The sequence below is a fragment of the Crassostrea angulata genome, chromosome 1 (genome assembly GCF_025612915.1).
Source record: "Crassostrea angulata isolate pt1a10 chromosome 1, ASM2561291v2, whole genome shotgun sequence".
NCBI classification, from domain to species: Eukaryota; Metazoa; Mollusca; class Bivalvia; order Ostreida; family Ostreidae; genus Magallana; species Magallana angulata.
In genome coordinates, this window is record NC_069111.1 from 55,232,310 (window position 1) to 55,249,231 (window position 16,922).

The 16,922-nt window shown below is 34.4% G+C and overlaps 2 protein-coding genes and 1 long non-coding RNA gene across 4 annotated transcripts; 2 read left to right on the plus strand and 1 right to left on the minus strand.

Moving 5' to 3' along the window:
* Positions 1–372: 372 nt before the first annotated feature.
* Positions 373–2,499, plus strand: LOC128183104 (uncharacterized). The gene is made up of 2 exons (XM_052851970.1): positions 373–530; positions 751–2,499. Exons 1-2 carry the CDS (start codon positions 476–478, stop codon positions 2,295–2,297), a joined length of 1,602 nt encoding a protein of 533 aa, XP_052707930.1. The 5' UTR covers positions 373–475; the 3' UTR covers positions 2,298–2,499.
* A 3,099-nt stretch (positions 2,500–5,598) lies between these two features.
* LOC128155754 (hemagglutinin/amebocyte aggregation factor-like) lies at positions 5,599–7,744 on the plus strand. The gene is made up of 5 exons (XM_052817607.1): positions 5,599–5,653; positions 6,046–6,261; positions 6,912–7,040; positions 7,339–7,462; positions 7,600–7,744. Exons 1-5 carry the CDS (start codon positions 5,635–5,637, stop codon positions 7,742–7,744), a joined length of 633 nt encoding a protein of 210 aa, XP_052673567.1. The 5' UTR covers positions 5,599–5,634.
* A 100-nt stretch (positions 7,745–7,844) lies between these two features.
* On the minus strand, positions 7,845–15,978 carry LOC128155762 (uncharacterized). Of its 2 annotated transcripts, XR_008239643.1 has the most exons (4): positions 15,754–15,978; positions 15,598–15,713; positions 10,303–10,499; positions 7,845–8,236 (listed from the first exon to the last, which is right to left on the minus strand). It is a non-coding gene; the product is annotated as an uncharacterized LOC128155762 (long non-coding RNA). The 2 variants fall into 2 exon arrangements; XR_008239639.1 differs by having other exon boundaries at positions 7,853–8,236; positions 15,598–15,971.
* Between the last annotated feature and the right edge of the window lie 944 nt (positions 15,979–16,922).

The following is a 16,922-nucleotide window of genomic DNA, read 5'->3' on the forward strand; positions in this document are numbered from 1 at the left end:
TCAAGTATTAAATTACAATTTTACGATAGATCAGTTTTAACGCAACACCAAAATGTGACGACAGAGCGGTTATACATGAAACATATTTATAACTAAAATATTATATAGTACAATTTGTACTTTCTTGCAAGTAAAAATGCCTAAAATTAATGGAAAAAAGATATGTTATTTCACACAGATTTTGAAATATACAAAGTTCGTGAAACCCAAATTCCTTGATTCATACGTAACCTGTCTTCGCCGTAAGTCGTGATTCTAATTAGAGCCGAAATAACAGTAAATACGTCATCATCGGGGTTTACGTTGCTGGAATCTCCGCATTCCGGGATTCTGATTGGTTAATTAATAAATGACACGGTGTTGTCTGAAGGCCGTTTACATCAATCAGCGCTCACTGCCCGCTCCCTGGAGCCGGTATATATATCCCCTATCCTCGGCACTACCTTCATTCTAAAGAACAACACACAGTACAGCAATGGCTCTAACACAGCTACTGGTCACGCTGCTCATAGGAACCTGTTCTGTTTACGGTAAATATGCACCTTAAGAAATTAAATAAAAATATTATCTAGAATTACAACTTTATTAAATTTATTTTTCATACATGAACGATGAACATATTTTTGTTTTGTTTTTTAATAAAAATTATTTATTATGATATCTTATATATCTATTTTATATGACTAGAATTACTTGTTTCTGCGCAATTAAAATATCAAACTGATGATTTGATTTTGTTTTGTTCAACAGGCCAGAATAGGCTCCCTTGGTTATGGAGAGGCTTCCCGACCTGTCCACACTTGATGTGTGAGCCTATTCCCGTGGATATGCCAGAATTCTGCATTATTCCAGGCAGCCTGATGTTCCAAGGATGGTCGCTCTGCAAGAGTTGCGATATTATTTACTCTGAATGCTTACCCGAAAACTTACCAAGACAACCTGCTGGTGGTCCATCAAGTGTGGGATCAACCGTTCTGAAATCTGGAAACCCCAGACAACAAAATGAGGTTCCACCGTGCGTCCATGTGTCCTGTCCGTCTTTTGCCCAAATCAACAAATCGTGTATCAGGGAGGGGTCGATTATTGAGTTTGAGGGCGCTCAATGCAGGGATTGTGATTACGTAGACCCGTTCTGTGAGGGTCTGAATCTGGACATCTGCCAGAATCACATCGTAGACTGCACCGGTGTACCCAAATCAGCACCCAAGAAGTGTATAGAACAGAGCGTCATTCAGTTTAACAACAATCCATGCTTGTCCTGTCCATTTCTGAAAACCGAGGACCCAGAATGCAATACACCAGACTTAAGGAGATGTCCGGGATTAAAATGTGCCGACTTGTCTCAGGTATCTAGCGCATGCGTAAAGGAGGGACGTATGGTCAGGCTCGGTTCCTCACAATGTCACCTCTGTCCAGAGATAGACACACAAAATCCAGCTTGCAACCCACTATCTGCCGCACCAAAACGTAGCCTAACACCAGTGTCGCTGTGTCCCAACTCTTATTGTCCACCGCTGGCCGGAATTCCACAGAATTGTATCACCGAAGGGGAGCTATCCAGCTACGAGGGAACACCCTGTCGCAAATGTGCAGTCATTGATCCATTCTGTCCCGGTTTAAACCTACAGATTTGTCAAAACCACATTCTAGACTGTTGGGGTGCTCCAACAAATACTCCCAATAGATGCAAGTCTCAATCCGTCATCAGTTTTGGAAACAGAGCTTGTTTAACATGTCCTTATTTCAAAACAGAAGAAGCCGGATGCATAGAAGAGTCCTACAATATGTGTCCCGGAATTCAGTGCTCGGAAGTCCGAGGGGTCCCGTATCGTTGTTTGAGACAACCCTCCCAACTCTCGGGATCACAGTGCGCCACAGAGTGTCCATCCAGAGTAATGGCTCCTGGATGTCCAATGCCGCCGAGGAGGCCGCCACAAGCGCTACCAGCCACACCGGCACCACCTACACCAAGAGCGCCAACTCGTCCATTCAATCCACAACTGTGCCCAGCCCTTATGTGTCCCGATATGCCTAGAAATGTCCCCGAATCTTGTCTCAGACCCGGAGTCATCATGGGAATGAACGGCCAAGAATGTCCCGGATGTCCACAGGTCGACCCCGCCTGTCAGCTGGAACAATTGGATATCTGTGAGAACCTGCTCCCCACGTGCGGACAGGTGCCACAGGGACTTCCAGCGAGGTGCTACGACCAGAGCACCGTGTCTTACAACGGTCGGCGCTGTTTGACGTGTCCTGAGGTTCGCCCGATGTGCAGGCGCTCCACTGTCCTGACCTAACTCTATAGAACGTTTTCAAATTTCAATCAAAGAAATCCAGTGTTCATGCACAAAATAATATTTCATTTACATGTACCCATTTTTTACTTCAATGTAATTGTCATAACTTACATTGTTTTTTATTTATATGTTAGTTTTAATTTTTAAGGCGATTTGTAATACATTTTTTTTACTGTAATAAATACTTTATAAAATATCAAAATTGACTTGTTTCATTCGCAGATGTTACCGTATGACACCTGCAGGAGTACTCTAAAAGCTCCATAAATGATGTTGCGAGATAGATTGTAATTCATACTAGAGGTTATAAGGCATTTAGGCGCATAAAACGTTGCAGCTTTGGGTGTGAATTTATTTCGTGAAAATTATTTTTCACAAAAATATTGTTCATCAAAATCCATAACGAAACGACAAGCTATTTCTAAAAATGAATCTATTTTCTAATTGGAATGTGTTGTCAAGGCTTGTCAATAGCTAGTCCGTCTCAACGCAGTACGAAGGGAATTTGATATCATAGTTTTTAAATTATTGATTTTAACTTTTTGATATATTCGAATAAATATGTTTTAGTATTCTCTATGCTTGTATGAACGATACTGTCATAGTTGACCGATGAATTGTGGTCATATAGAATGCTTTGATACAATTTTAAAGCAAGTGAAAATGCATAAAAAGGAACATATAATATTGCTTAAACTTAATATGCACATATTTTGTAAAAGTGTCCTTTTAGTGTAAATAAATTTTGCTCAGTACGCGTGGATATAGGTTATGCTCGTTAAAAATCTATATAGCTATATGCAGACAACATTTTGAGTACCTCATACATTTTGAGTACCTCATACATTTTGAGTACCTCATACATTTTGAGTACCTCATACATTTTTACACGCTCATACAGGGCGATCAATTTTTTTTTTACAGCTTCAATGTTTATCATAAAGATGTATTCTGGTATTTAAAATGGTAACAAAACCTTTTTTCACTATATCTTAAACTAGTTGCATTTACTAAGTGTTTGAAATTTGGCAAAATAAAGAACCTAAATTCTTATGAGGTGAAAGAATAACATGGCTATATCTCTGCTTGCTTGACATCAGGTAGCTGACTCAAGTACACAAAAACCGAGCTTACTACACTCAACGAAATAAGCAAAATTGTAGGTCTGCAAATATTACGATCATGCAAATACTTTACATACTCTGTCACAATCAACATCTAACAGGTAGCTTTGCCACGAGCTTTTAAGTGAGCATTACCGAAATTTTTTTTTACCAAACTACATATACTACACAAGAATTTACTGTTATGCTAGTATGATTGAGTCAGACACAAACAAAAAAAAGCAAACAAACAGGACCGTATGACACTTTGACCCCGGCAGATTTTTTGGGGCCCGGTGTGATGTCCCCTCAGGCTACCATTCATCATGTTGTCTATTTACACGGACTGGAATTATCCAGTAACAACTTATTAAACAACATTACTTGACGATGATCGGACATAATAATCACAGGTATGCACCGTTATTCACGCAGCGTATACATAAAGTGCAACGTCTGGGTAATTATGTAACGGGTATCTGGAATACTACAGAAACACAGGGTTATGCAATCATCAACTCCCTTCATCTCGTATTCTCAATAATAAATGACTTAATCAAAGAAGCTTATTTATCTCGTGATCTATTCATTAACTTCGCTGTTACCTATCGGTTGTTTTTCTGTTAAAGGTTCACTCTTTTACTCTATACGGAGTTATTTTATTAATCATCATTTCACATACCTCTCTTATTCGTACCTTTTTATTATATAATTCCATTATAACACTGATTGCAACGCTCCTTTATAGCATATTTGCGTCACGTCTTAACCCCCTCCCCCCCCCCAATAAAAACATGGCATGAAATACCCAAAAACCTGATATAAAGAATAGAAAATAATCTTATAAATTGATGGCATCAAACATTGTTATATCCCTCCCTATCAAGAGCTCAAACCAAATACTGTTCTCCTTCCTTTAATTTTTAAAAAAAAATTGGAATTCTAGTTTTTCAATTTCAAAGTGATTCATAAGCAGCAACTTATTTTAAAGACTCATAATTATAAAGTATTCAATGTATAATGAAGGGATATTGAACAATTTTGAATCATTTTGAATTAGTTAAATAATAATCGCTAAATACAAGTAACAATCAAAGTAAAAAGATCCAAATTCACACGACTAACAACAAGAGGTCGGCCATTTTTCATTTTTTTTAAAGCGTTATCTTCCCTTGATTAAAGGAAGAAAATTTGATTTTGTCAAAATATCCACGGTAAATGATTCTTTCAATATAGAGAAACTTTATGCATACATTCACCAAAAGATTTGTATGAAATACAAGTTACTTTTTATATCATTTTAATAAAACTTGCGTTGAAAATAGACTTGAAGGCGCAATGATTAGGACAATAATTAAAAAAACCCCGAAAATTCCTTTGGTGGAGTGTTTTTATTTATAACACCTTCAAATGATATCGTGATTAAGAATATCGGACCATTCATTTATTACGTACACAATGTGGTCGTTATACATTGACAACATTGACTCTATGATAGAAGTTCGATTCATAACGAAGAAACTATACATTCCGGCTTATTCCAGTAACTAGTGCCACTATGATAAAAGTTCGATTTCTAGCACAGGACCTATAAATTCCGGTCTATTCCAGTAACCAGTGCCACTATGATAAAAGTTCGATTTCTTGCGTAGGAACTTTAAATTTCGACCTATTCCAGTTACCGGTGCCCATAGGATAGGAGTTCGATTCCTAGCGTAGGACTTCGTCCATGAACCTCTGATATTTTCATTTCCATTGTCACAGTCTGTGATAACATCACGATCGATTTTGTAATGTATAGTCTAATAAAATTCATCACTTGCATATATATAAGTAATAAGGAATCATTCTTTGAATATTATTAATTAATCAAATACTGTAGGGGTGATCAAATCTATCATAATACCCTTCACCACCCATAATACTCAAAGATTTTTGAGATTTTTTTATTCCTTAGTTTCAGAAAAACTCCTATTCATCGCAATATGTAAACCTTTTATTTGTAAACTAAATATGTATCATTTAAAGCAAATTATGGCGCAAATTCTTAATTTATTTATTGAACAAAAATATTTAGAAAAAAACCTATTTACCGCTCAAATTGTTCGTACATACAAGACATAATCCTAAAAAAGCGTCACTGATATTGATCTCGGAGAAGTTGATTGAGTGGTGGTTACCTTAGGTCAAGGCCGGATCGAGATAGGTACATGTAGGTTATCAGTGCAATCAACATGAATGACGCCGTCCCAGGTAAGTGATTTCGAAAAAAAAGTATCGTTAAAAAAAAGACAATGGCAGTAAATGACACCAACAAGTATATGTTTTATACTCTTGTGTATATACCGATAGTTTTATTTATATTTTAGACTAATATTGTTACTAATGAAACATTCACAGACAATATTTAGTAATTCGCCTCATAAAATAATCACTAAATTTAAAAAAGGGGGAGTCATGGTAACGATTGGAAAATATCATCCTGTGTATCATTTGAGGACTTTCTCTGTATTAAGGTCATAATATAAGGTCATAATATGTCATCAAGGTTTTAAACATGCTATACATGTCAAATAACGCGTCTACCAGTATTAGCAAGTTCTCTTTTTTGAGAATGTAACTCCCCCAGTAGCTCTACTTTGCAGTTTTCCTTTTACTCATGTGTCTGTCGCGAGGTGGCGCTCCAGAGTCGAACTGGGCCAACGAGTTTGACGGACATTTCCAATTTGTGTGCCCCGTCGGCAGTTACCTGACCAACGTAGAGAGTTTCTTCAACAGCTATTACAACGACCGGAAGTTCAGTTTCCAGTGTAACGCCCGCCTCGATTCCCCAGTGGAAGTATCTTCCTGTTTCTGGACCGGTATATATCTGTATTTACTTTATCGATCAAATTTAGGATCCAAACTTGCATGGATGGTGCTGGTGCGTCTTATGATACTGATGCTCGAGACAGGCTTACATTCTGAATCAGAGCCATAGGTTTCGGATGCTGGAGGAGATTAAGGTTTTTAGAGCTAGTTAAAGTTTTTGGAGCAGGTGGATTTTGATGATTATATCTTATTTTTTACTAAATCTAACTTCACCAAACTTGCATGGATGGTGTGTCTTATGATACTGATACACATGACAGGCTTGAATGCTGAATTTGAGACATAGCTTTTGGATGCAGGATGAGGTTAAGGTTTTTACTATATTGTATCATTTATATTATTATATTGTATTATGTGATCAAATACAATAATGTATAACACGATACAGTGTCATATCATATGATTGCATTATCAGACAATATTTAAACATATGATATAGAAATACGATATTGTGTCAAAAGAGTATCCATGTTTATCCAAGATCATCAACTGTGATTTTCATATAATATGATAAATGTGATCTCATAAAGGTGATGCTTCATAAAGGTGATGCCTTGTCTCTGTGAGCTTTGTAATCAGTGATTACCTATGTTTAATAATACATCGAAAAAAGCAACTAAAACCTTTGCCTTTGGTACAGATTATGTCAATGCGATGGACAGTCCCATAGTGTTTCAGTGTGGGTCTGGTGTCATCCATGGAATAGAAAGCTACCACCAGGACACATACGAAGACAGGAGGTTTAAATTCAAGTGTTGCAATCTTCCACGTAAGTAAATGGTAAAGTAAGTAAATTTTGTATTAATTGTTAAAAACTACAACCTTTAGATATTTGCTTTGAAAAAAAAAATTTGGTCAGCATCGACACCTATCTTGCATAAGCTGAAAAGATATATACACGTATTTTCGTAGATTGTTAGGCAAAGGGTTTTTCTAGCAAGAGATTGCCTGTGATTTATCACTATGATCATTTAATAAAAATAATATTACTACATTTTATATTTAAGATGCAATAATACTAGTTGCGCTCAATTTTAATATCGTTAAACAGACAATTTCTTCCTTAGTTACATGTGAAACCAATTGCCACTACACCGGCTGGGTTAATGACCTTCAAGGCCCGTTTACTTACATTGCCCCAGACAACTATTTCATTAGAGGAGTTGTTAGTTTTCATGACAACAAGGCGGAGTAAGCTTCTATTTAGCTTTAGTCAAAGTATTTTAGAACTGTCCGGATATAATTTCAAAAGATTTCAAATGATTTTTTCGCGGTATTTAAAAAAAAAACCAAACTTTTTTTCGTTGTTTCTTTGGGCATTAACCTAGAGACCGGAAGTTCGACTTTGAGGTATGTGCATTACCCACTGCCTGTGATTACCATCAGCACCACTCACACAATCCGACCAAACCTATTTCTACCCCATCCACATCTACTACCAACGGGACTACTGCATGGGTGGTTCTTGGATAGTCGTCCTTTAATTATCATCTGTCTACATGTAATTCGTTCGTACGATGAGCATTAAACCATAAAAACAGATTATTTTTTCATTTCAATGCACTGATAGTGCACGACGTATTTATTCACTGAAGAACTGAAAATACACAGTACATGCTGTGATGGTAGTAGTGGAGTTCCTAACATGAAGTGATAGAAATTTAATTCTTTTGAAGAATAGTGCTTGGTAAAGAAATGGTATGATACTTAAAGCAAGGCTTTGAATAGTGATCATTGCAACTCTTCATCAAGAAAAAAATATATAAACAGATAATGTGTACGGTGCGAGTTTTCCTAGGTTCACTGTCTCCAATGAGTGATGCATTTTTATTTGATCTGTTGTGTTATAGCAGCTGTTCACTAATGCTGAAGGTCAAGGTTTAATAGTAAGGGTAAAGCTCCCGGTCCTCGTAACCCTGGGAGACCTGGTATCGCTTGTTCCAACTCCCGCGCTTTCCAGCACACCTACGACAAATAAAAAGTCTAGTTTAATTTATTTCGTTGATAAACATTTTTATGAAAGCAGTGTGTTTCAATCATTCATAAATTTTTTGTATAGCAGTCATTATGTTATCTATCAAAATCAAGTCGCCTTTTCTCTGAGAGATTAGTCTTACGCCGTGGCTTTCTAGAATATATAAACATATGATCAGATCATTGTTTTATATTTACATCTACCGAGTAAGATTCCCTCTACATGTATGTCTTACAGAAACTTATAGTTCCACAGCTCTCTGGAAACAGCCGGACTAAAATCTACACGACCCGTTTATCGATCTGTCGAAACCTTCGAACAGCGATTGAAACTGACAGGACTGAAATCTACACGCCCCGTTTATCGATTGGTCGAAACCAACAACGATATAAGAAAAACTACGGACTACACAAAATGATAACGATGATATCAGAATCAAATTCCATAAGAGACGATTTGGGTGTTTTTTTTAGCTAACTCACTGATGTACATTAACAGTAATTTGGTAGCTTTTACTCACTTTTTACGATCAATTAATTACTTTGTTAAAAGAAAGATGTTTAAATATTGAAGCCAACATATCCAGTAGCTACGGTAAACACAAGAAAGCATTGTTATAGCAACGAATTGGCGCACGGGTAAAATATTTAGCAAAAACCTGTCCATCAGATGAGAATACATATAAATTTTATACATACACCGCTAAAAATCGATATAAAAAAGAAGACATCTTTCGTGATTTTTAAATATATGTCCATGCACACGTGCATGTTTAATATTAGTGAATGGTATGTAATAATATTTCACCTCCCAATCCCCCCTCCCAAATGACACGGAGGTTTAGTCAAATGCCTTAAACTTATAATTGCATCTTCTATGTAAATATTGATAATTAAAAATGGATTAACAACTAATTCTTTTATTAGTCGTTTAATATATGAATATCTGGAAAATAGTGATTCGTCCTTGTGCTTAACAAATCATAAGCAAGCTTAACTTCTTCTTTTAAGATCACATTTAAACAATAAAATGCTTTCTTTGGTGATTCATTCGGGATATGAAGGAAGCGACATTGCAAAAAAAAAAAATACATAACCTGCGTTAGCGGGTTGTGTAAATTTTTTCTGCAATGATCGTTATCTTCATAACCCGCATGAATCATCAAAGAAAGCATTTTATTGTTTATATTAACATCCCTCTTAAACAAATCAATAAATTGATTATGAAAAGTTAGTAAAATTCACTATATTACTGTTAATATACATAAGTAGGTTAGCTTTAAAAAAGGCTAATCGTCTCCTGTGAGACTTTGAGTCTGACATCATCATGATTATTTCGTGCAGTCCGTGATATTTTGAAGGTCGCTGTAAGTTTAGACCAATCGATAAACAGGGTGTGTCAAATTCAGACCTGTCAATTTCTTCTCAAGTTTCAGCCGCTGTAGATTTCGACCAATCGATTTCAGTCTGGCTGTTTCTATAGAACTACATGTATGAATTAACTATAAGTTTCGTAAGAAATAGAGGGAATAATACTTTGAAGATGTAATAATATTATAATAAAACTGTTAGTTTTCATATGAAAGAACTTTACATATTGTGCAATGAATAAAAATCAAGATTTTGAGGTTAATAATTATGATTATAGATATTTAAAGATATATTGTATATGTTATTTTTCGATAACTTACAAAACAATTAAAACGGTTGTACATGTATGGAGTAGCCCAGTCTTCTGGGCTGCAATTAATTTTTATTTATTAGGTATCTTCGTTATTGTTATTTTACGATAACCCAGAGAGGAATTTTTGCTCCTTATATTTAAAAAGTATAAATTTACATTGTCATTGAATATATCTTATTTTAAACGAAATAATATTCATAAGGACGAAATTTTCACAGAATGCAGTCTTAAACCAAGAATAATATGATATTGAAGCCACTGTACATGTATATTAAACCACTCTTACAAATTATGAAATTTTGCGGTATTAAATATAGGAAGATTTCTTTTCGCAAGTAGACGTTTTTTGTTTACATTACTTTGCATTACTTACGGGGGTGCAGCAAGATCACAGGTGTGGAAACATTCCGTGAATTTGTTACAACAATCCCCCTCACTTCGCCGCTTGCACGAAAATAGGGTCTTCATGCAGGCGTAGGAACACGAACTTTTGGCGGAGACTTCCGGTGTTGAGCTTAAAAGTAGTGCGACGAGGACTAAGAACAGAGCTGTGTAAAGTTGTCGGGGCATCTGAAAAAGATTCAAATCACTCATTTATTTTTTTATCAGCAGAGCTTTTTGGGAGAGAGGGGGGGGGCAAATATTAAGTCAGTCAATACATTGTTTAATTCATTCAGAAAAAAAAAAGAAACAATATTTAGATTTTTTGCCTTTAAACTGTGTGTGAAGCCTTTTTTTATTGTCATTCCTAAAACAAGAGGACAACAGCCATTGGATGATGAGCAGTTTTGAAAATATTTATAAACTTAGCCATTTTACACTTACATTATAATTTATTAGCTGCGAGTCTGTAGCTCCCGGTCTGAAAAAATTGGGATGGACAACCTGGGAGCTACAGCGCCACCCATTGAAAAATTGTGTATTTACTGTGCAGAAAAAACGTGCGCTTATTTGGGCAGATTAACCTTATTTATACGCAAATTATGTGAAAACAATTTATACCATTAAATTCTTCATGCAATTTACTTCTGATATCGCCTCTTTACTTGCATCAGACTTTCTCTGGAACACGCTACCGACCTCGAAAAATCAAGTATGTTAAATTTACATGGAGATCGGGAGTTGTCATTTTTACATGTAAACAAACTGCAGCACTTCACTTTACGGGGCTGGTGATGGTGTTAAAAAGACTATCAGAGGCAAGTAAAGACACGATATAAGTAGTAAATTGCATAAAAAATATGATGGTACTAATCGTTTTCACAGAATTTTCATATAAGCAAGGTTAATCAGTCCAAAACTAGCGCAGATTTTTGTGCACAATAAATATACAATTTTTTTCAATGGGTGGCACTGTAGCTCCCAGGTCGTCCATCCGATTTTTTTCTGACCGGGAGCTAAGACTTGCAGCTATTACATTATAAGCCTAGATAATGATTTGTTTAAAACTAGAAAATCATCCGTGCTTCTAAATGCAAGCGGGTTAAAGTTCAAGATTATAGAAAGAGTTGTCCGAATATGACCGACTATTCGGAAGTATACGCCCTGTCAAATCTTGATTTGACATCAAAACTGAATACTCCAGTGGTCAAAGTGGATTATTTTATCAGAATTTTTTTTAAATCTCACATTTATAGTATATATAGAGGATATCTATATTGTGTGATTTTATATTTGCTTTATCCAACGAGTTGAAATGGTGTATATATTCGCGAGGCTTGCCGAGCGAATATAACCATTTCAACGAGTTGGATAAAGCAAATATAAAATCACACAATAATAGATGTTCTATTTATCTCATATAATTTGATTTATATTATGAAGCTTTTGAGACAGTCCCTTGTGTGACCCAAATTGGTTTTTTTCAAAGATTAAAAACGATGATGCAACGTTGTGTTATGCGGCTATAATTGTGACCTTGCGCAATACAATTTAGTACGTCATTCCTGAGATAAATCTAACTGTTTTAATGTAAAGTTTCAATGAAATAAACCTTAAAATAATTTTTTAGCTCTAGATAACTTTTCTTAGAGCTTATTCACTTGATTAAATGGAAATTCCGATTAGAAGACTTGAATAATCAAGTTTGTTGACATACACGAAGTTGCGAATGCTCGTTAGTTTGAATTGACTCGAACGAGAAACAGTTGTTGATGCATGATGTTTAATAAAACAAACACTAGGCTAGCCTTATGATTTAAAATTGAAAATAGTGAATAAGGATGCTTACTGGTGGTGGAATAAAAGTCTCATGAAACATTATTTCGGTAAGTTCTTGTATATAAAAACAAACAGAGCGCTCTGTTTTCATCGCGTGGTCAGGATGAACTCCTTGATAGTTAACGTAATTTGTAGTTTTATAAACTTCACAAAGCAAATTGAAAGTTGGAAGTGGGCTAACTTTATCAAAAATCTTGACAAACAAGAAAAAAAGGGTCTTGTGGTTACGGTTATGAATAACTTTGCAAAAAAGGTGGGGGGGGGGGGCAACCCCCCCCCCCCCCCCCCACTCACAATAGCCCCCCGGTTCCGACGCCTGTTCTACGCAGTTATGTGTTTTCCTTCATATTTGTAATTTAAATCTTTGACAAAATCAATTTTATATTAATTTTTGTAGTAGTTATGTTGAAAGTACTAGCAAATCTTCGAAAATAGGTCACTGAAGCGTTGAAGCGAGGGGCTGTGTCAAAAGTAGTTCCGACCGGAAGTATTTGATATAGCATCACCCGTGTGATATAGCAAAGGTTTATCACACGGGTAATATACACCACACGTATGAGATAAAATTATATATGCTTTACCGAAGAAATAACTCAAGACAAAAGTTGAGGTATGTTCTAGTAAAATATCAGAGTATCAAAACCAATCTCAATAAATATAAAGTTTTCATTACTACAGATGTAGTAGTATCAGAAATCAAAATCAAAAATGAAAAATACAACTATCTATTTATAAAAGCAACTTTGATATATCTTTGATAAATTTTACAAAATTAGCCTTTTTGAAGGATATGAAAATTTTGGATACTAGTAATTTTTGTTGAATAAATTTGTCTCATGGTGATCGTAAAATGATTTTATTTCAAAGAACAGAATGCAATCCACATAAAAAATACCAGTATGGAAGTCCAAAAATGTATTCCTTATACACTATATGAAAAAATAAAATGATTTGAATCTTTTTTTTGGTCAGCGAAAAGAAGAATCAAAATGAATGAATTTTAATTGAAAAAAAAGGAAAGATTTTGAAATATTTGAAATTTCTTTCGTGAAAAAGAAAAGGTGTGTTACAATTTATCCTATATTTTAGATAGAATGTAACAATCAACTACTATTTTTTATATAAATATATAAACATGAATTAATTACCTTAACGCTCCGTTTGTAAGATTTTGTAACAATCAACCATCTTTATGTAGACTGCCTTTTATTCCTGGTGTGATATTGGGGATTTGTTATTTTCAGAAATGGAAGGATGCCGTAATCATTCGATATACAAATTCAAAAACATTTGTACAAAACTATATTATAATGAATATCATTTATTTATATACATTCAGACTTCGTTATCTAGATGGGATTTATTATGTAAAATATTCATGGGAGGCCCGAGAAATTAATCTCTTTGTAAATCTTTCTGATATACCGTAACAATAAATTCTGTATAAAGGTATGTGAAAGTCTTCGATAGAATAATTAAATATAAAACAAAGAACTTATAGGTATGTTTAAAATTTACATTTACTTAATGAAGGTAAGATAGGTCATATCGACACTAATGTATTATCGATTGTTTATGTGTAACTTTCTGCTTGTATAAATTGGCGTGTATTTTTTTTTCTAAATTCTGACTGAACGTACCGGATATATTTGAATGGGCATCAATTGATTTCATTTTGAAAGTTATAATGAACATTTGGACCCGGATAATATAAAACTTTTCACTTCTTACATGTGCATAGTATACTCAGCGATTGAAAGGGGCTAATATCATAAACATGTACCAAAAACAATAATCAGGAGGATCAACTTGATACAAAAAGGTTAAGCTGAGTTGATTAATTTTAAGTAAAAGCATAGACAGACGTAAATAAAATTACAAATGGACCACAGTTAGCAGTTGCTCTTTGAGGAAGAAATAAACAGCCGAAGGCTTTGACGGCGTGTCACGAAGAACTCTTTTTTCTCACATCATCGAGACAAAGACAAAAAGGCATTAGATAGAAATGCACAGTCAATTTACTAATGAAACAGATGTAGAGGCTTACATGCATTATTAATTGCATCGGGCACGAAATTCAGCACTTAAAGAAATGCCCTGATGGAAATGGACGCGCTTATTTCGTCGTCAGATAATGTCATAGGTACCTGAACCGTCAAGTATACCGGATTAACACCCTAAATTATTTTCACCAGTGTATTTTGACAATGTGTAAGCTTTTTGTCAAAAGTCCAGAGGGATTCCATAACCATGGGGGAAATGTTGCTGGTGTGAATCTTTGGCGACCTGCTTTTTTTTTCTTTGGTTAAAAAACATCCCCACATATATACAGGACGTGCTTGGATCTTATCACTACGTCGTTACATATTTTCTAAACCTGCTGAAAAAAGTTTCATTCTCCTTTCCGTCCTACATTTTGATATTCAATTGCTAAATAGGAAAGGCTTTACAAGTGCATTTGCCCATGGCTATTTAATTCTTAATCTAAACTTTCAGTAACAAGGAAACTCATATAATGCTAGTTTTATTTTGAAATGCCTGATTTCACTCAAAAAATCATTTTAATCATTTTATCAATTGATAAGTTTTTAAAAAAAATTAAAGCGTGAATGACTTTTGACATGATACCGTTCTTATGTCATTTTAAATGATGTAAAATTCTCAAAACCAGTTTGATGAATCTAACAATATCAACTCAAAATAAAAGACTATTGATACTTATTGTGCAATTGAATTTTGTCGTTTATTATCTTCTTAGATCAATTAAGCCGCATTTCTGAACAATCTATCAACAAAAGAAAGATTTCTAAATCTAATGAAGTCTATTGTTTTTCTTTTAAACTGTACAACCACTGTGAATAAAGAATGGTTAATAAGCATCAACAGGTTAAGAAATAAAAATCCAAATTTCTTATTGCTGACAAAATTGATTTTTCAGTGCACCCCTTTAAATATATTTACTTTTTCTTGGATAATGAGACGAACATTAAATCTAAATATATATATTAGACAATTGCAATAGAGAATATATGATTCTAGCTACCATTCAAAGGAGAAATACCATCAGGCAACAAGATGTACAAAACTTTAGATATAAAATCGTTTTATCAAATTAAGTTTTAAGAGAAAAACATATACTCAACTTTATGCTGCTTTCCACTGGATTAAACAGAGCTAGCGATTGAACGCTATATATTTGTTGATCGCTATATATTTCACATTGTGACAAACAAGATATGAATTGAAATTAGTACTAAATCCCAAAGGAAAGGCAATGGAAGATAATAACGTTTAAATGAGATTTAAAAGTTTGTGCTTTCTTAAGAATCGATTCTAAATTAATTAGTAATACAATTTGTTGCCAAACAAATGGCTTATATAATGATTTAAAAAGAATGATACGAGAGGAAAAATATATCAACAGTATCTATCAAATGTAAAATCATACCTTTGCTTGCTTTTCTTCAGGAAGACCTCAGTTCCTCAAATGTTGCCAAACAAGTAATGAATGAGGAGGGAAAATGCCTTGTAATTTATAGGACTCAACCCACACTTAGAAGGAACCTCTGTCATTTATAGGACTCAACCCACACTTAGAAGGAACCCCTGTCATTTCCGCTCAACGTAGCATCACGTGACTAGGGTCGGGGGTTTTAATAAAAAAGGAAGACTTTCGACACTCTTTAACCGGTGATTTTATTCTCCTGTGACACCGGTACAGGTTTAGATTTTCAGTGTTAATAACGGTAATTTATTGAAACATGTGGAGTCGGTCATGTTACAATGAGTATTTGTGATTCGTTTGGCGCTACTTGCAATGAACAGATACGAAATGAATGCATGCTATATATTAAAACTCTAGGCCAAATTACTAATTTCGTGGGTTTTATATTAAAAAAGCAACAAAATGCATGGTGAAAAATATGTCTGAATTATGGCTTTTTCATCTGTAACAAGATCTAGAATTTGTTTATGAAACAGCATTTACCATTGGTCAATATTATGCATTAAGGTATCAACCATTGGTCAGTATTATACATTAAGGTATCTTCTATTTTCCATACATAATCTCATTAGGTCATGATGACAAAACCATTCAGTTATTTTGCCACACTATCAGCCAATATATTTACATGTATATTGTTCTGAAATAAAGGAATACTTTAATCTATTATCAGACAAACTTAATGGTTCTAGCTGTACCATTGATTGAGTTATCTAGATTTACTATTTGAAATCCTCCATCTTAATTTCTGCAAATCAATATTTAAGAGTCCACAACAAAGTATTGTCGTGCAGTCTGAATTCGGAGAATATCACGTGCACTTTGACAAAGTAAGAAAGAATCGTCCTAAATCACCATTCCTCATGGTATGATACTATGAACTATTGTACCTCTATTATCATTGATATCAAAGATCTATCTTTTGTTTTAACATTGATTTCCGTATAAAATATTTAGTTAGATACATTACAGAATTGCATTTTTCACCTCAGAATAAGCTGTCTGCTTATCACCATTCCCCATGGACCATAGTATAATACCATGGGCCATGGTATTATACTATGAACTTTTTTTTACTTTCATTATCATTAAAATCGAAGATCTATGTATTGATTGAACATGATTTCAATTTGCATTATAAGATATTTAGTTAGATACATTACAGAGTTGCATTTTTCACCTCAGAATACTAGTAAGCTGTCTACTGGAAGCTCAAGGCGATTGTTTATACCAAAAGGTATAGTACTTTTACACTTAATGTATTAATA

Excerpts from the sequence above, each read along its gene's own strand:
- LOC128183104 (XM_052851970.1), top strand. The coding sequence starts at position 476 with ATGGCTCTAACACAGCTACTGGTCACGCTGCTCATAGGAACCTGTTCT. Across the intron at positions 531-750 it reads AGGAACCTGTTCTGTTTACG|GCCAGAATAGGCTCCCTTGG; the intron begins GTAAATATGCAC and ends TTTGTTCAACAG.
- LOC128155754 (XM_052817607.1), top strand. Across the intron at positions 7,041-7,338 it reads CAAGTGTTGCAATCTTCCAC|TTACATGTGAAACCAATTGC; the intron begins GTAAGTAAATGG and ends TTTCTTCCTTAG. Across the intron at positions 7,463-7,599 it reads TTTCATGACAACAAGGCGGA|AGACCGGAAGTTCGACTTTG; the intron begins GTAAGCTTCTAT and ends GCATTAACCTAG.